Source organism: Ixodes scapularis, unplaced genomic scaffold (assembly GCF_016920785.2).
Source record: "Ixodes scapularis isolate PalLabHiFi unplaced genomic scaffold, ASM1692078v2 PGA_scaffold1__304_contigs__length_218370807, whole genome shotgun sequence".
NCBI classification, from domain to species: domain Eukaryota; kingdom Metazoa; phylum Arthropoda; class Arachnida; order Ixodida; family Ixodidae; genus Ixodes; species Ixodes scapularis.
Window position 1 is genome coordinate 124,920,118 of NW_024609846.1, and position 20,115 is coordinate 124,940,232.

The 20,115-nt window shown below is 47.5% G+C and overlaps 1 protein-coding gene and 1 pseudogene across 1 annotated transcript; one reads left to right on the forward strand and one right to left on the reverse strand.

The window, feature by feature from the left end:
* Positions 1 to 9,830: 9,830 nt before the first annotated feature.
* On the reverse strand, positions 9,831 to 15,974 carry LOC115311809 (the record flags this gene model as incomplete). The annotated part of the gene is made up of 2 exons (XM_040209589.1): positions 9,831 to 10,222; positions 15,893 to 15,974. Coding segments are annotated over 2 exons (474 nt in total), but the record flags the coding sequence as incomplete, so codon positions are not given.
* Positions 15,975 to 16,091: 117 nt separating this feature from the next.
* Positions 16,092 to 19,761, forward strand: LOC115323436 (annotated as a pseudogene).
* The last annotated feature ends 354 nt before the right edge of the window (positions 19,762 to 20,115 follow it).

A 20,115-nucleotide genomic window follows, 5' to 3' on the forward strand; every position in this document is an offset into this window, starting at 1 on the left:
CAGTGGGGTGCACAGTGGGACCTCGGAGCAGGCAACCCCGCTCTGCACAATCACTGCCACCCCCCAGAATTGGAATTAACACAATCTTTACGAAAAACTTGATGACGCCTTAAAATCTGTGTATGATGAGCTTGGAGATGGGTTTCTTGTAACGCGAGGGCAATAGGCCGAAGATCATCCATAAAATAGTTAACGTCCTCAATATTAGGTAAAAGACCACGACAGTTCCACTGCATAAAATGTAAATTCTTCGTTTATCTAAAAAGGTGAAATGTAAAATTAAAGAGAGGAAATGAAAAATTGAGAGTATTAAATTAATAGTTATTTGGGAGGGACCACTGGCTTTTTCCCTTTGGATTTCAAAGTCTGCCACTCCATGTCATCCTGGTCGGATGCAAGAGTGGGTGACTCGGAGGTATCATCCATCGCCTCCACTTCTGGAGGCGAGTCTTTACCTGAAGGTTTTGGCTGGTTCGTTGCACGGGGTGGCTTGCCCCGGCCACGACCAGCTGAAGAGGTACCGGAGGTGCTGGGTAGAGTGTCTTTCAACTCTGCCTCCTCCGGCCCCTTGGGTACTGAGGGAGCGGCACGAGGGTCGTGCCGCTCTTTCGAAGAGGAGGTCCTCTCTGAGGAGGTCGGGCGGGAGTTTCGCCCCTTCTCCCCAAAGGAGGACCGCGATGTGCGAACAGGTACGGCATTTGCCGGCCTGTCTGGAACCAGCGAAGCAGCCTGTGCACTCCCTCCAGGAGGAGGGGGGCACTGCTGCCCTAGCTGGGGGGTTGGGGCCTTGAGGGCTGCCTCCAGAACCTCAGGTGAGACCTGGGTAGCCCTCGATTCCGAACGTGGCGCAAGACCTCTGCGCGCCACGTCGGCGTAGGATCCCTTCGACATAAAGGAATACCGTTTCTTAGCTTCGATATAACTGATGTTTTCTTTGACTTTGATAGCAATGATTTCTTTTTCTCGTTTCCAGATGGGACAGCCACGATAATAAGTGGGGTGTGGTCCATTGCAATTAATGCAGTGGGCAACATTCTCACAAATGTCAGAGAAGTGATCTTGACTGCCACACTTCGCACATGTCTCCTTCCCTCGACAGCTGCGTGTTCCGTGGCCAAAACGCTGGCAACGGAAGCACCGCTGGGGGTTGGGTACGTAAGGGCGGATGTGGCAGTTCAGGTATCCAGCCTTGATTGTTTCTGGTAGTGTATGCCTCTCAAAAGTAAGTATGACATGTTTTGAAGGGACTTCTTCACCATCTTTTCTAAACATAATGCGTTTTACTGCAACGACACCGGCACCTTGGAGTCCCTCGAGGAGTTCTTCCTCACTAGTGAGCAAGAAGTCGTCCTCGGAGAGGACTCCGCGGATGGTGTTAAGTGTGCGGTGAGGGCTCACCGACACTTTCACTTCAAGGATGGTGTTCAGCTTGAGAATTGCTTCGCTTTGCTTTTTGTTGTTTACTTCCACTAGGAGGTCTCCAGAGTGGAGTTTTTTAGCCTTGTAGGAAAACCCTACAAGCTGTTCAAGTACTTTGGCTACAACAAATGGTGATAGCTTTGGTTGGTTGGTTGGTTGATTTGGTGTTTATGGCGCAAAAGCTACTAAGGCCATAGAGCGCCAAAAACGAGACTATTGCTGGAAAAGGTTTGGAGAGAAAAAAGAGGCTTTAGTAGCCAGTGATTAGATAAAAGATGGTAATGGGGTACCAAAAGGTAAAAGGGTGATTGGCATGATCTGTAGGTTAAGAAAGCTACAATCGGTGTAGAAGGCCGATACTATCTAAAAATTTGAAAACATTAGTATGTGTCACAAGAGAATCATCACTTAAGAGCAGAGCTGGGTGTAGTGGGACTTGTTCTTGATACAGCTGCGAAAAATACAAAAGCCGTTCTTCATGATAAGCGGGACATTCAACTAGAATATGAAGAATGCTTAAGGCATTGTCACACTGCTCACAAGTGGGGGCATCTTCCCCATGAAGGAGGTAGCCATGAGTCAGATGAGTGTGACCAATCCTGAGCCGGCAAAGGACAACCTCAAAAAAGCGTTCCTGGTGGCGTGCACTCTGCCATTCGCTCAAAAGAGGTTTGATCATGTGCAACTTGTTGCCGATTTCTTGGTCCCATTCAGCCTGCCATTTGCACTTAACGTGATGCCTGAGAAGGCCTTTGTAGTCTGTATAAGGAATGCTGTGGAGGTCAACTGTTCGTTTTACACAAGTACTTGCTGCGCGATCTGCTGCCTCATTGCCCGGAACGCCCACGTGGCTGGGAATCCAGCAAAATACAATCTCGTATCCCTGTCTTGAGGCAGCAACAACCTTATTTCGCAGTTCAAGGAGCAGGAAGTGCTTGAGGGGTGTTAGTGAAGACAGTGCATGCAATGCACTGAGGGAGTCTGTGTATACGATGGAGCGAGAGAGCTTTTTATCAAGTATGAAGCCTATGGTAAGAAGCAGACCATAGAGCTCCGCTGTAAAAATAGAAGCAGAGGAGTTGATTCGCCTAACAAGCTGAACTGTTGGGCCAATCATGGAACACCCAGCAGCAGATTCCGTCTTTGTACCATCTGTGTAGAAGCTTACATATTCGGAATACTGACATTGCAGTGCTAAGAATTCCTGAAGAAACACACCATTAGAAGTATCAGCTTTCTTGTATCGCGTGAGTGAAAGGTCACACTTAATGACTGGGTGCTCCCAAGGTGCTCCCGCAACAGTAGACTGCACTACCGGGGGCTTCCAATCGAGTCCCATGTTCACACTGGCACTTTTCAATCTCAAAGAGAAGGGAGGCACAATTGTGGCTTTGTTTTGAAACACCCTTTCAGAGCGCATGTCTTCCACAGCCATTCGCGCAGGGTGATCAGAGATGGACCTGACTCTCAGGGAATACATAAAGCCCAGAGAAAATCTTCTCTTCTCAAGAGATAGCTCGTTGGCCTCTGCATACAGACTTGGCACAGGAGACGTGCGAAAGGCACCCGTCGCCAATCGCAATCCAAGATGATGAATAGGGTCCAGCATTTTTAGAATGGAAGGCCTAGCTGAACCGTAAACAATACTGCCATAGTCCAGTCGTGATCGCACTATCGAGCGATATATCCTCAAAAGGCACGTCCGGTCAGAACCCCAGGATCGGTGGAACAGGACTTTAAGAGTATTAAGTGATTTGTAAGCTTTTAATCTTAGATTCTTAATATGGGCACCAAAGGTTAGTTTGCTGTCAAATGTAAGACCCAGAAACTTGTACTCACGCTTCACAGAAATTGTGGAGTTGTTTAGTGCAAGAACAGGTTCTGGAAGTAGTCCGCGTTTCCGAGAAAAGCACACACAAATTGTTTTATCTGAGGAAAACTTAAACCCATTTTGATTGGCCCAGGTTGATAGCCTATTGATAGTTAGCTGAATTCGTCGCTCACAGAGTGACAGATTGTAAGACGACACTGAGATCTGAAGGTCGTCTACATAGAGTGAATATTGCACCGATGGGGGGATAGCCAATGCAAGGGAGTTCATTTTGACAATAAACAAAGTGACACTAAGAACGCCTCCCTGAGGGACGCCATTTTCCTGGACAAACTTTAGATAAGGCTGTTCCTATCTGAACACGAAAGGAGCGCCTGCTGAGGTAGCTCTCAATGGTACGAAGCATTCGACCATGGATACCCATATCATACAAGTCCCTCAGTGTACCAAAACGCCAGGCTGTATCGTAGACTTTTTCGAGGTCAAAAAATACAGATAGGCAATGTTGTTTATGAACGAAGGCCTCACGCACGACTGTCTCCAGCCGTACTAAATGGTCAAGAGTGGACCGAGACGAACAATAGCCGCATTGATTCACATCTAGATGTCTATTTAGTTCAAGGAAATACATCAATCTTTTGTTAATTATTCGTTCAAGAGTCTTTCCAAAGCAGCTAGTCAAAGCGATAGGCCTATAACTAGCTGCACAGGATGGATCTTTACCGGGCTTGAGTATGGGTATGATTGTTGCCATTCTCCAGTCCAATGGAAAGTAGCCCTCAAACCAAATACGATTAAAAAGGTATAAAACAATATTAAGTGTGGAAGGATGGAGATGTTGAAGCATATAATAATGAATACCATCTGGACCAGGAGCCGATGACTTACAGTTTTGGAGCACTATGTTCAGTTCGTGTAAGGTAAAGGGGGCATTATAAGCTTCGCGTTCACCGCCAGATGTTTTCAGTACCATACTTTCAGCTTTCCTTTTATGTTGCAGAAAAGCAGGCGAGTAATGCTGCGAGCTGGAAATGAATTCAAAATGCTCGCCAAGGATGTTGCCCTGCTCTTCAAGATTGCTTGGGCATTTTCCATTTCTGGAAAGAAGTGGAATAGTGAAAGCATGATATGAGCCATTTACTTTATGAATCCTGTCCCATACTTCCTTGGAAGAAGTACTACTATTGATAGAGGACGCATATTTTTGCCAGCTCTCGCGTTTCGCTTTCCGACGAATGTACCTAGCACGAGCTTCCATTTTTCGGAAAGATATCAGGTTGTCCCGAGTTGGATAACGTCTTAGAACACTCCAAGCTTTGTTTTGCTGTTTGCGACTCTCTTTACAGTCTTCATTCCACCATGGCTTCGGTCGTCTAGGGAGCTGTCCAGATGACCGAGGGATTGAGAGTGACGCTGCAGTGAGAATATGAGATGTTAAAAGATGGCTGAGCTCATCAATCGAAAGCTGATCGAGGCGAGAACAGGCCAGGAGTGATGACTGCTTAAAAAGGCTCCAGTCTGCTTTTTCAAAGTTCCAGCGTGGATGGCGCGTAGGTGAAGACAGCGGAGTGTCGTTACATCTTAAAATAATGGGGAAGTGGTCACTTCCATGGGGATTCTGATCAACAGTCCATGAAAAATCGGGTAGCAGATCTGCGCTGCCAATAGAAAGATCGATGCATGTAGATGACAAGGATGAAGGACTAAAATATGTAGGATGGCCAGTATTAAAAATGCATAATGACTGTGAAAATAAAATGGATTCGATTATCTTTCCACGTGTATCTGTATGATCACTTCCCCAGAGGGTACTATGTGCGTTAAAATCACCGAGTAAAAGAAAGGGCTCTGGAAGCTGGCTTAAAAGAGAGTCGAGATCTTGTCGCTTCAGAGAAAGAGAAGGTGGAAAATACACTGAACATACAGTTATGGCTTTATGCAACAAGAGACGAACAGCGATAGCTTCGAGTGGCGTCTGAAGCGGAACCTCTGCACATGGAATATGTTTTGGAAGCACCACCGCAACGCCGCCACCAGAAATCGACATGCTAGGGCGGTCTTTACGAAACACACTATAGCGTCTCAGAAAGTTAGTGTGAAATGTATTTAAGTGTGTTTCCTGCGAGCATAAGGCAGATGCCTTATACTCTTCTAAAAGGAACTCAACATCTGCAAGGTTAGTGAATAAGCCACAGCAGTTCCACTGAAGAATTACAGAGCCCATTTTAAAGGATAAAAGATTTCATAAATGAATTAAAGCAATCCTACATGTGCTACACACTAAGGAGGAACCACCGGCTTTTTTCCTTTTTGTTTTGATTCAGCAGTTTGCCATTCCATGTCCTCCTGATCCGAGGAAGGAGCTGAAGAGTCAGCAATGTCAACAGCTCCCTCTGCATCCTGAACCTTGGACGCAGGTTTGCCAGTTCCGACGTGGTCGGAGACCTGGACCACGAGTTTCCGGCCACGGCCAGACCCTGCCGAAGAAGTCTTCGACGTACCAGGTCGAGACCCTCCCACATTCACACTTTCGTCTTTTGACGTTGATGGAGCAGCAGGTGGGCCCCGTTGCTCCGAAACAAGGCGGGCCGCCTCCGAGGGATTGGAACGACGGCCTCGCTCTCCACCTTGAGAAGAGCTACTGGCACGAGGCTGCCGGTCAGCCGGAGGTCGTGCCTGAATCGACTGGGGAGTCTGTGTGCTCCCAGCGTTACCTGGGGCACTCTGCTTCCCCGCAGGTTGTTTCGGAGCCTGAGAGGGGCCTGCCAAATCCTCAAGAGAGAACTGAGTAGCCCTGGACTCCGTACATAGTGCAGGGCCCCTGCGCACCGCGTCGGAGTAGGTACCTTTAGAAATGAAGGAAAACCTTTGTTTTGCTTCAGGGTACGATAGGTTCTCTCTGGCTCGTAAGGTAAGGATCTCCTTTTCTTGTCGCCACAGCGGGCAGGACCGAGAGTAAGCAGGGTGAGAACCCTTGCAGTTCGCGCAGGCAACTGGATCTTCACAGACGTCGGCCACATAGTCGTGGCTGCCACACTTTGCACATGTCTCCCTCCCCCAACAGCTGCACGACCCGTGACCAAAACGCTGGCAACGGAAGCATCACTGTGGGTTCGGGACGTACGGTCTGACACGACAATTCAAGTAGCCAGCTTTGACGAGTGCAGGAAGCGTGTGACGTTCGAACGTCAGGATAAGGTGTTTAGTTCTCACCTCTGCACCGTCACGCCTCGTCATAATGCGTTTGACCGCCACTACTCTAGATGCCCGCAGGCCTTCCAAGATCTCATTTTCACTACTGGAAAGAAGATCATCTTCTGAAATCACCCCTCGAATGGTGTTGAGGGTTTTATGTGTGCTCACTGTTACCTGTATGTCACCTAGGGATGTCAATTTCAGAAGCGTAATGCTCTGGGACTTTTTGGCAACTTCTACAAGAAGATCACCAGAATGCAGTTTCTTTGCCTTGTAATCAGCACCAATCTGGCTGTCAAGAACCTTCGCTACAAGAAACGGTGACATCTTAGAGAGAGGTTTGTCAGGGACCTTGGAGTGAATCACCATGAATCTGGAAAATGTTTCATCATCTTTATCTTTTACTATGACAGTTCGTTCGGGACGATGCCTCTTAGCGGCCCGTCCAGAACTGGGGGTTTTGGTTTGGGGGGTTGCCATAAGAGGCGAAGTTTGTTCGGAACCTGTGGTGTGCCGCCCACCACGGAGCCCAACTAGGGAATAGATAACGCACCATAACAAAAAGGGCTTTGCTGGAAACGTTATGCTATTAGCACTGCCCAGGAACTATACTCAAGTGTGGTTCTGGACAAGGGGTCTGTCGCCACCCAAGGTTAGCCCTTGCCACCAGAGAAGTTGAAAAAGGAAAGAAGAGAAATGAGAAGAGTGAAAAGGAGGAGAAGACAAGGGTGAAAGTAGAGAGGGGATAGTAGAAGTGGCGACTAGACTGAATCATCCTGGCCGGGCCATACCAGGACTCCCGTCTATGAGAAGCGGGGGCCGAAGTGGTGTATTGCCTCGCCCAGGGGGCCCCGAAGGGTCCAAACCTACCCCAGGCTCGGCTCAACCACCAGGATGCCCTTTTCCCCAGACACGGGAAAGCCACGCACAGCCAGACGTGGGCGGGCGAACCCGCATGGCTCGGGGTCCGTGGAGACGCCACTCTCCAAACACCTGCTTTCACAGGTGCCCCCTGCGGGGGTGATAGCTTTGACACTGGTTTCTGTTCATCAAGAGAATGAACAACGAAAAACTTCGTAAAACTTTCTATCTCAGATTCTTTTTCGATGGTCTTGTGTTCAGGACAGCGCCTTTAAGGGCGTGCCCCGAACAGGGTTTGGAAGAGAGGGGCGCCATAAGAGGGCAAGGAGTGTTCGGAATCTATGGCGCGCCGCCCACCACGGAGCCCAACGAGGGAATAGGTAACACCCCATAACAAATATGGCTTTGCTGGAAGCATTACTCTATTAGCGCTACCCAGAAACTATAACCAGGTGTGGTTCCGGACGAGAGTATCTGTCGCCACCCAAGGTTAGCCCTTGCCGCCAAAGGAGTTGAAAAAGGAAAGAAGAGAAATAAGGAGAGTGAAAAGGATCAGAAGATAAAGGGTGAAAGAAGGGAGGGGATAGTAGAAGTGGCGACTGACTGAATCATCCTGGTCGAGCCAAGCCAGGACACCCGTCTACGGGAAGCAGGGGCCGAAGTGGTGTATTGCCTCGCCCGGGGGGCCCCGAAGGGTCCAAAGCTACCCCAGGCTCGGCTCAACCACCAGGATGCCCTTTTCCCCGGACACGGGAAAGCCACGCACAGCCAGACGTGGGCGGGCGAACCCGCATGGCTCGGGGTCCGTGGAGACGCCACTCTCCAAACACCTGCTTTCACAGGTGCCCCCTGCGGGGCATTAGCTGCCAGTGATTGGGTTAAATATGTTCACTACAGCTGTTGACAATGCCCACCCGAGTGAGTTAATTCTTTTTGAGGTGCTTGGTTTGCAATAATCAGTTTCATCTTAATAAGGTGGTACAACAAGAGCTACAAATGTGGGCTCAAATGTGTGGAAGGCACTTTTAAAGCAGGGGTGCACCTCTTATCAGAAAGGACAGAACGAGCCGGTTGGTAAGGATAATTAAACTTGAAGAAAACGAGAAGGACGGACAACCACAAACTTCCAATAGAAGTTTGTGGTCGTCCGTCCTTCTTGTTTTCTTCCTCAACTTTAATTCTAATGAGAACATATCAGGAAATTAGAAACAACCAGTTGCTTATCGTTGTACGGGTGAACCATATCAGAACTGTTTTCACTCTGCTGTCATTTTTCCTGATTGCACATGATTTTCTGCAGGAAAGAAGAAAACTCGCGGTGGGGGCGTGGCCGCCTCCTTGCAGCAGCGCAGTCATCAGGAGCGAGCCATTCGAGAGAGGGAGCTCGATATAGAAGAGCGGAGACTCGCTCTAGATGAAAAACGGCTGGAGTTCGAGCGTGAACGATTTGCCGAGGAAGCCCAGGCGAGAGCCGAGGAAAGGCGCAAGCTCTCCGAACAGCGACGGATCATGTTCGAGTTCCTGCTCGCTCAGGCCAAAAGGAGTTGGAAGATTTGTGGCTCTACTTCCAATAAATGGAAATGACACATTTTATTGAATATGATCTGCAAAACATTTCAGTAATAAAGGACACCATTTGCAGTGGCAAATCTTGTTTTAACCATGAACACATCAGAAGAAGAAAAAAAGTAGATTGATATAGTCTGCAAGTTTTTGATTTTGCTGAAAATATATATGTACAATGCTTAAGGGCAGGTAGACACGCTGTACAATATAAACATGTTGGATGGCACAGTCTAACGAGGTGAAAGCAGATTTGAAGGAAAACCAGCTGCTACTTGGAAAGCTTGGCAACGAGACACCTATTTCTGTCATCTATTTTGCTACTGTAAAAATGGCACGCACTATCCCACTTACATCATAGTTCATTGAAATTGCCTAGTGCTTCATCCATACTCTGTTTACCATTAAGCTGAGACTGCAGCTAATGCCACAAACACGAAAGCTCGGGGCAGCTGCTTTGAAGTGTTCTTAAAGCAGAAAAAGCACTCGTGCTAGAAATGCACCTCTCGAAGCTAGGAGTGCGGTCTAGCTCGCACTTGCACTTTGGCTGCAGTCTCAGCTGAAGGGTGAACAAAGTATAGTTGGGTGTTGTCACATGCACAACTATTCACGGCAGTGCACTTGTAAGCAAAAAGCAAATTGTTGCGTGTATGTTTATACAGCCGGAAGTTAGTCTGCCTCAGTGGGCATCTGGTGTCTCAGCTGTAGATGAGCAATTTAGCCAGTGCGGTACAACCGCTAACCTGGGGTCTTTAACGTGCACCACGCAGTAGTGATACGCGACCGCACGCCGGTACGATGCTCATCCAGATCGAAACGAGCAGGGGCGGGGATTGAACCCAGGATCCCTGGGTTCTGTACTTGTAAGAGATTGAGGCTTTTTTAGAAGGCACTCTGTCATTTTTAAGTATCGGCAATTTGCCAGCCTTTCATACCACATAAAATCAAACAAAAAAAGCTATTACCTAGACATAGGCTGGAGATATTCTATCAGTGTCGGAGGTTCCAGATAAAAAAAGCTAGTGATCTGGCTTCCATAGATACAGGTGTGGCAGTTTGACAGAAGGACAGCCACCCTGTACATGAGAGCCACTTTTTGCTTGCGGATCTTTTGATTCTTTTTAAAATCAACAAAGGCAAATTCAGCGACAACCTTGTTGAACCCCCATTCAACGGCTTGCGTTACGGTACTCATCGCTTTGTTAAATTCCACCTGTGCTGGGGTCGCCTTTGAGCCATAAGGCTCGAGCAGAAGTGGCCTCAAGGGATAGGCCGGGTCACCATACAGCACATATGAGTGGCCATCCACCAACTGCAACAATTTGTCGTAGAGCCGGCTCTCTCGCAGCATACCTGCAGGGGAATGAATTGATGCAGGAGATTAAGTGTGAATCCTCTGCAATTAATTTACATTCAGTTTTAGCACAAATAAGTGGAGCATTTCTGCAGGCAATACAAATAATTAACAAAGTTACCCGGAGTAAAAAATAAAGTGTAGACATGCCATGAGGTTCCTGTAAGGTAAGTCAACATCACTTTGAATAAATTCTATCCCATCGCCATACAGCGAATTGTGTTCATAATGCTGAGGGCTCCACAGATAAAAACAGGCTTTAAAACTCCTCCTCCAAGCCACCACTCATGACCATACCTCGGCAAATTCATTCATGAACTGGCTCATTCACCTTCATTCACATTCACGGCGTGAATCTGAATGGCCCTGTATGAATTATTGAAATCGAAAAAAATCATGATGTGGTGGTGAATGACTTTGTGAATTTGAATAAATTCGTAATGTGATGGTGAATGACTTCGTGAATTTGAATGAATTCGTGATGTGATGGTAATTGAAGTCGTGATGTGATGGTGAATGACTTCGTGAATTTGAATGAACTCATGATGAGTTGTGATTGTGAATGACTTCATGAAGTGAAGAATTCATTGTGATGTGAATGACTCAATGAACTCGTGACGTGATGGTGAATGGCTGGTGAACACAATGAATCTGTGATGTGAGTGGCTCGTGAACTTGATAAGTTTGTGATGGGAAGTAATACCGTAAACTTAATTCTCGACGTGATAGTGAGTACGGTTATGAATCCAGAATAGGCGGAAAACGTGTTACGTTTTCATCCTTCACCGCAAACGACAGGGACCCATTTGACTTTAGCGGTTTGGGCATCAGCCTCGCTGCGTAGCCGTGCGCGCCTCAGCGCGGTGGCCCTTTGTCGAGTCAGGTCCTTGTTTTAAGTGGCTTACACAAAAAGGCGCCACAGTCCTATTCCGCAAGAACTGCGAACTCGTGAAGGGCTACCAGCCGTAAAGTCAAATTTAGTCAGGATGAACCTGAATGACTTCGTGAGTCATGTGCCATTCATGATGTGATGGTGAATTCCAGTGAATTCGTGTTGTGAATAACTTCGTGAAGTGATGGTGAATTCAGATGACTTTGTGAAGTGATGGTGAATTCGGATTAATTCATGATGTGATGGTGAATTTTGATGAATTCACGATGGTGAATTCCGATGAATTTGGGGTGATGGTGAATGACTTCGTGAATTGATGATGTGATGGTGAATGATTCCGTGAACTTGGAGGCGGCGGTGATGTGATGGGGAGGAATCCTTGGTGCGGTTCAACGACATGATGTGAAGGGGATGAATTCTCGGCGGAGTTTGAAAGCCGTGATGTGAAGGGGATGAAGTTTTGGCACGGTTGAACGCCGCGATGTGAAGGGCTATGAACTTGGGAGGTCGGAGTACCTTGCGACGTGAATGTGAATGAATTTGGAGACGTGATTTTGGTCGTAATGTGATGGTGAATGAAGGGGCTCTAAAATGCCGACCTATGCTCATGACCCAGCCACATATGGATTATGGACACTGCTGATTTAGTCATAATGCCCTCGCTAATCAACTGTTTTTGCCAAATTACCCAAGCACCAAGGAGCACTCTGGGGATGTGTATGAACTGCATGCGCTCACCTTAGCAATCTAAGAAAGTTTAACTAAATACCCAAAATGAGGCATTGACAAACAGACATGCAAAGTACCATTTGTTTTATAGACCAACACGCGGCCCTGACATCATGCAGCTGCGGTGGCGCTGTCGGCGGCACAGCGCCATGAGCAGACGCTTCACTCCTCCCAAATTCGATTTCTGCTCACACGCAGTGCCCACACCTGGTGTGGGCAAAGGCGGGCTTGTTTGTAAACAGCGTGTCGGTCTATATTTTCGCTTTAAAAGTTACTGCTGCAGACATCATGAGTACCACTTGTAACTAAACTCTCAGCATGCTCCTTGGTGCTCGGGTAATTTAACGAAGGGACTATTCTTTTTGGAACTTCACCAGCTTTTCAAAAGTGCAGTTGGGAGACGTTAACTGCATTTTCTCTGTGTTGTAGATCCTGTTGTTGTATGCCCCCTCGAGTCTCCTTCTTTTCAATACAGCTGCGCACTGCAGAGAAGTGCACACATGCAATGCAGGGAAGCTACTACATTTGCATGTCTTTCTTTTCCTTCCTTTTTCATTTGTTTCCCAATTGACCAGGAGGTGCAAGAGACTAAGCCACAGTGCGTAATGAGGACTCTGCCGCCTTTTACAGTTCTAGCAAGAGGCAGTTTAACTATAAGGGCAGGTCTTGAGGCCTGCCCTTATAGTTCTCAAATATCCATTGTATTTGTTTTTGTGAAATGAGCAGCTTATTTCAATTTGTTGATGTCATGCTATTGTAATAGCCATTCTCATGTAACACGCCCTGCAAGCCATAGGATCATGGCTAATGCCGCCTCATTGATTCGCAAGAATTGTCTCTCAGCCCTTCTTTATTTCTGCAACCACTTTTCAGGCGGTTTCTAGCAATTCCTGGCGATTGTTTCATTGGTGTGCCCCATAACAGGGCAGCTGAAGGAACAGAAAGCAGGAGCATTAGTGAAACCTCAACAAAGCTAACACCAAAGATACAGCCTCAGAATGTTGAGTTTGCAGGACATTTTGTAACTGCCAGGTAACTCCACTTTCATAACGCGTTTATGGTCGTGCAAGCTTTTGCAATGGCTTTACTCGCTCGTGATGTCGATGCCCTTTGCCTTTTGTTTCATCAAGGCTGTAAATGAAAAATCCTGCAACCACCAGTGAACACTACACAATGAGCCTTGTGTTGTTTTTAAACACTTCGCAAAATCGGAATTTACAATGTGGTTATGGTGTCGATGACAACAACCTCACCGCTTGGGCGAACTTTCTATTGTGGGGCCCTAAACGTAAAAGAAATATGGGGTTTTAGTGAATTTTTGAACCGCAGAATTAAGCTTGTCTTGCATCAGAATCGTCCGCCTAAAAATAAACACTTGCATTGGCGGATCTTTGCCGCTGCATATTGACACTTTCTGCCCCTTCTTGGAAAGCCCAGTAGCTGGTGCGGCCTTTTGGAATGTGCACTGGGAGCTTGATGCAAACTTTCTCTCCTGGCTTGAACTGGCTGACCTTGGCTTCCCGGCGGGTCCGTGTATGCTTTGGACTTCCATTGGTACTGGGCCATATGCTCTCGTAGGCTTGCAAGACGTCTTGCCAGGTTCCTCAAGAAGTCTCTGGATGGTCCCCCGACAATGGCCAGTTTCGTCTTGGGACGGTGTCCGTGAAGCAGGAAAGCTGGCTTCTCACAATTGGCTGTGTGAGGAGTGCATCGATAGACACCCAGGTACTCTACCACAGCTTCCTTCAGGGGCCGTTGCTCCTGGGCACTGAGTTGCACAAAGTCCTCGAATACACGTTTAAAATGCTCGATTTGGCCGTTGCTTTGAGAATAATACACAGAGGAAAAGGTGTTCTTCACTCCCCGATCTTTCAAGAATACTTCAAACTCGGCAGACATGAACTGACGATTGTAATCGCTGACAAGTTTGGCTGGGTAGCCCTCATGAATAAACACCGGCCATAAAAAAGAAACAATACTTCCCGACGGCACTCATCAGGCACACCTCCGGACACTTAATGAATTCGTCAGTTAACATAATGGCATACCAGTGATCATTTGGCGCACATGACAAAGGTCCCACAATCTTGATTCCAAGTTTCTCCCATGGAGCAGTAGCACACACATAGTGTTGAAACACTTCAATGCCTGACCATTGATTTTGAGGGGCGAACAAGTGATGGCCTCGATTCCAAGTATGTTTGTGCCTTTCGATAGGATGTAGAAATGCACGTCAACGTTTCACTGCTTGTAACCAACCACGGCAACAAAACAACCTGTCACTGCAACATGCCGCTGCGAAAAATCAAACAAATTAACAGCCAATTCCTGTAGCCGAAGCGAAGAATCAGAATTCTTCTAATATGTATCTTCAGAGATTATCCAAACTGCTGACCCGGTGTAAACCAAAATATATAACACCGTTCCCTCGACATGAAGAGAAATGGAGATACTGCTTTTCGTGTACCTGTGGAATACTGAGGACGGCATCCTCGCAGCTATCCAAGCAGCCAACTTCTCTGATGGTGCGGACTTCATTAATGTGGACGGCGGGTACTCATGCAGACAGCATGAAAATGCCAGAATTTTCCAAATGCAGTGCACGTTTTCCTTCTTGTCTTGCATGTACCAAAATTCGCAAGATGTCCCGACGACCTAGAACGGTAGAATTTCTTTCCAGAGGGGGCGGAGGCTCACCTTCCCATGGTTAATCGGCGCTCCGTATAGGCTTAGCGTCTACCTTCTGCATTGCTGAAGCTGATACAAGTTCCTTGGAGTAGCGTATTGTTTCTTCGACCAAACAACCGATGACCAATGCCAGGTCCGGGGTGAGACAAGTACCCTCCAGGAGCAGCCGCTCTCGTAGCTGGTGGATCGACGTCTTTGCAACTAGCTGGTCCTGGATGAGGTCGTCCACCATGGCTACAAACTCGCAGTCGATGACAGGTCCCGTAGTTCAGCAAAAAATGTGTCAATGGATTCCCCAGGTAGCTGCACTCGCTGCCCGAAGCGATGTCGTGCGTTAGACACGTTTCAAGTTGCCGCAAAGTAGCTCCCCAGGACTGCCAGAGCGATATCGTACTTGTCCAGTGCAGTGGGTGTCTTTTGGACTTCAGGGCCCGTTTGCTCGAAGCGCTAACCGCGGCTAAAGTTAGCCGCAGTACCTAGGAGAGGGCTTTTAAAATCACATGACTGGCTCGGTAGGGATGCGGGGAATCATGGCAATGCACCGGTGAGTGAGCGCCTCTCGCTTTCCAACTAATATGTCGTTGTAGCTGCAATATCGGGCGCGTAAGTCAGCGAATGGCGGAAGAGGCTTTCGCTTTGCGTTACTTACTTAAATCTCAAAGCATGAGCAATGACCTGGCCGCATTTTTTAGATAGTCTCTCGATTCTGGCCATTCCTAAGCCTAAATGAAAGCGATAATTGTCGGCATGGCAACGTCCCTCTCCTAGGTACTGCGGCTGACTTTAGCCGCGGTTAGCGCTTCAAGCAAACAGGCCCAGGTGATTCACGCAGTCCCAGTATCGGAGGGCGAGTCTCCGAAAGAGTGTAGAAGATCCGTTGGCCCTTAACCCAGAGGCAGTGCAGCAGTAGGGCCTTCTGCCGAGCATGATAGTGGGCGTCGCCTCCCATAGCAAGCAAATAGTTGTTAAACACACATTGCCACTGTTTCCACAGAATAGAAGGTTTTCCGGGAGCAGGCAGGAATGAGGGAAACACCACGAGGCTCATGCTATCGCCTTCTTGTCGCCACTGTTGCCACAGCAGAAGCAGCCAAAGTGACACTGCTCCTTCAGTACCAAGGAGAAGCCCTTATCTTTATCATCTCTTCTCTTTTATAGCCATGCAAAGTGCTAGTGGCGCCACCATACGATAGTAGCACCGCCACGACAATCAGGATTACAAGTAAGCCTATAGCTCAGAATTTTCTACATATGTTTCACAACCCTTTCAAGAAATTATTTCTGACTCAAATTTCCCATTCGAGACACTGATATGCTCTGTACCCTCTTTTTATCGCTGGTCTCGGGCAACAACACTTACCGGAGTCATGTCGACGTCCCTTGTATGGTCCGTCAAGCTCGCAAATGATTCCGTTTGCACACATAACTGATTGGTATTTTACCACATGGTGGCACTTGTGCCCAGAGAAATACTCCTCCTGGGACTCTGAGGGGCGGCAGATGGCGCATGCCGTGCCATCAATGAATCCCCAACAGTTCGTCAGGGGCGCTCCTTTTGCATGGACCGCCTGGTAAAGAGCAGAATGAAGTTTTAGACGAGCCGGGGCATACCCACAAAAATTTTCAGTGGGCGTTTTTCTTTGCTCAAACTGTTCAAAATGAAAAAAAAAAAAGAAAACAAGAGAGGAAAATTGCACAAACACAATCTTAGTTACTATTTTTCAGTTTCTTAGAAGACAGAAATTCAACCTTTTTTGCCACATCTCATTCGTTGAATCTTTAAAGAGGGAAACTTTAATGGTGAACAACGGAGACACACAATCATAAAATATAATAATGGGCTGTGAACAAAAAAAGTCCAGACAGGCCCACAAAATATTCCGGTGCATACACTTAATAGGGGTGGCGATGTAAGTTGTTGGTTGATACTGATCAGCCCTTGTCCTGTTTGCACTTCCCTTTTCTTTAGTCCTCGTTTACTGTGCGCTGTTTACCTTTTCGTCTGCATACACTTCTCTGCGGAACACTCAGGTATCCAATGACTAAAAATTACAGAAGGGTGCCAGAGAATAGTGAAGTTTAAAATATGATTAAACATAAAAACTGCAATGTGCACTGGGGCAATGAGCAGGTGAAATATCATGCTCATTGTTCCTGTGTGCAGGCACGCAGAGCCGTATATGTAGAGAGTTTGGCCATTTGTTGGGAAGTATAGAAGACAAATGAGGAGGTGCCATTGGCCGAAAGCAAGCTGGGCGTGTTCCAGGGCATCTTCAGAAATTTGAATGTGACCATCCAGAAGCCGGAAATAATACCCTGGCGGTGGTCGCGAGAAACAATGACCTGATAACTGCATTGGAGTAACTCTCGGTGGCTGAAAATGTGGTACATGTGATGTTTCAATCACGCTCATCCAAAATGATGGTGGAAGAGTGCGACTAGCGATACGATCGACATAATCCGTACGCCAAGCGCCGAGGGCCGGGAAGCTGCCGTCCGAGCGGTCACACTCTGTCCGCGCAAAACGGAGTTGCGCGGCGCATTCGTTTCTTACATCTCTCTGCATGATTATGATCAAAAAAACACGTGAACCCCATTTTCAACCACAAAGAGTTACTACACTTCACTCTTACACACTTATTAAAACCTTTTACGAACATATACAATTGATCAGAACTGTTTCTCGCTACCACCGCTAGGGGATTCTTTTCGGCTTCTGGTTGGTCAAGAGAGCATGCCAAGCCCTCTTTCTGAGTCTGCCGCACGCCCTGGCTCTGCCCGCACCTCCCATTGACCAAACTATCTACATATACGGCTCTGCAGGCACGTAGCCAGGGGGGACCCATGCGGCCCCCCCAAGCGTGCGCTATCGGAAAAGTCGGCGACCCAGCGCAAATTCGACCTTCTCGGCGTCACCACAGGAGGCCAGACGCGCAACGCTGGGACACAGTTCATTGTAGTGGACATGAAAGCTCTCAACGACCCCTTCGCGCAGGCGAAGTGCGGAAGCTGCGGAAACTGGAACAGCTGGGGACTAAAGTCCTGGACAGCTGTGAGGGGGCTCCCCTTTCAAGTGCTACACGAGCAAAGGCCCTTTTCAGGGCCAAACAAAATCTGCTTTCGGAACGTGCAACCCTTGGTGCCTCCTCCCGTTGTCCGTTATGGAGTCTACTCATTCTTTTATAACTTTATTTTACATTGCAGACATTATTTCTCAGTTTTATATTATTTTTTAAAGGTTCTTGTGAATGGATTGCAGAATTTTTCGTCTCAATTTGTTCAGATAGAACTATGCTTCATATTGCTGAACATTATTGCATGGGATTCCTTACTCAATTTTGTGCAATGAGAGTCAAAACTTCAACTGCAATTTTCTCAGCTTCGCATTTTTCGTCTACATGCCTAGCCTTACGGTTGTTTTCATGAGATTATTCTTCAAGGATTTCTATAAACTCTATACCATTGAATTCAGAAAGAAGTGAACTGCAGGGTGATGCTATTTTTGTATAACACTATGGGCCCGAAATTTTATTATTAGTGATAATGTGACCTCGTTAGGCTTTGTAAATAGTGTACTTGACCTAACTAAACTAGTTTTATACAATAATCTATCTTTACAAAAATATAAATAGCATCATCTTGCATGGCAGGTCTTTAGCTACAAATCCATATCACTTACGCAAAAAAATTTGTGTTAGAAAGTTCCTTAATGAGTCGTAAGAAATGACCTAATTAGGCTTCATTATTTTCTTCGTAACTCAAAAAGTAATTAAGATATTGCAGAACTAATTGAATATTTGCGAAGAGGAAGCTAAAACACATATACACACTGATTTTCATTATAATCCATTAATAAACAAAAAAAAGTTGATTTTAGAACCAGTGTCTTGCCTTAAGCGAGTTTCCAACAAGCACCGAGGTATGCGAGAGTCCAACCTCCTGCGCCTCGTTCAAGCCTTCATCTGCTCCCGCATCACATACTCAGCACCCTACCTCAGTCTCACTCGTGCCGAAAGCGAACGGCTGGAGGCGTCACTTCGCAAAGCTTACAAGATGGCCCTGGGTCTTCCTATGTCCACAGCCACTCACAAGCTTATGGCTCTCAGCATCTTCAACACCGTGAACGAATTAATCGAAGCTACCCTCACTGCCCAATACGAGCGGCTCTCACTCACGCACGCTGGCCGAGCGGTACTGCAGCAGGTGGGAATATCACCGACGAGGGCGGCTCCCAGTTACGCTGACCTTGCCCCGGAATATCGCCAAACCTCTGCATTCCTCCCATTCCCAAACGGATGCACCCGGAACACCACGCCGAGAGACGGGCCGACCGTGCACGTAAACTGGAGAAACGCTTCAGCGGACGTCCGGACGTCACGTATACCGACGCTTGTTACCACCACTCGAAGCCAGCAATGGTGGCGGTAGCCCTCGCCCCTCACCGCAGCTGGCACACAGCCTGTAGCATTCGCAACGCAGAAACGGTCACCGTAGCAGAGGAAGTCGCCATTGCGCTAGCGCCAACCGACCCTATTACCGGAGTCGTCATCAGTGACTCACAACAGGCGATCCGCAGCTACGATGCCGGCCGTATCTCTCGCCACGCATACACATCCTTCTTTCTGCTCCACCTTCTTCCTCCTCCCGCTTACTCATTTGTGTTCCAGCCCACAAGTCACTCAGAGGAAACGCCGAGGCGCACACTCTCGCCCGAGAACTTAGCTGCCGAGCCGAGAGAGTGACCCGCCTCCCCGCTTTCCCCGACACTAATAGCTCACGCGCGTTTATACTCACCACGTACACAGACATCCTCCAGTAATACCGACTCGGAAGATGCACGTATCCTCCCGCACACCGCGATCTAACAAGACGCGAGGCCGTCCAATGGCGCAAACTACAAACAGGCAGCTTTCCACACCCGCTTTTATACAATAGAATCTTTCCACAACAGATAGCACCCAGGTGCAAACACTGCTCAGCTCCGGGCACCCTCATACACATGGTGTGGACATGTACACACTACAACGCAGACAACTTGAACATCCCAGAGACGTGGGAGTCCCTCCTGCGTACGTCCGAGCCGGAAGACCAACGCCGGCTTATCCAGCGCGCGGTGGAGGCCGCAACATCCCAAGGGATCGCCGCCGACCTCCTCTAAGCGAGCGCAACCGGTCCTGGGACTGGTCCCCTGTGTTTATGGGAGAAATAAAGAGTTCACCACCACCACCAAGTATTTTAACACAATCGTTATTGATACCCTTCAATTCCACTATACAGTGATTTTTTAACTGGTATGCATTGCCCAGGGGTAATCAGGGCTGCATGACCTATTTTCAAGAACAGCGGCGAATATTTGATAAAGTGGCCACAGAGTACTTATTTTCAGGAATTGAGCCAAATTCCTGAAAATCACTTGATTTTCTTGCACTGGATTTTTGCACCCAAGGGAGTTAAATGTACTAGGAGAGAGCATGACGTCACCCCTGTAGCTTCCGCAAGCAATCCTCTCACAGAGGAGTGTCCTCTTTTTAATGACAAAAAGAAAACAAACAGTGAGTGTGCAAGCGAGCTGGTGATAATTAA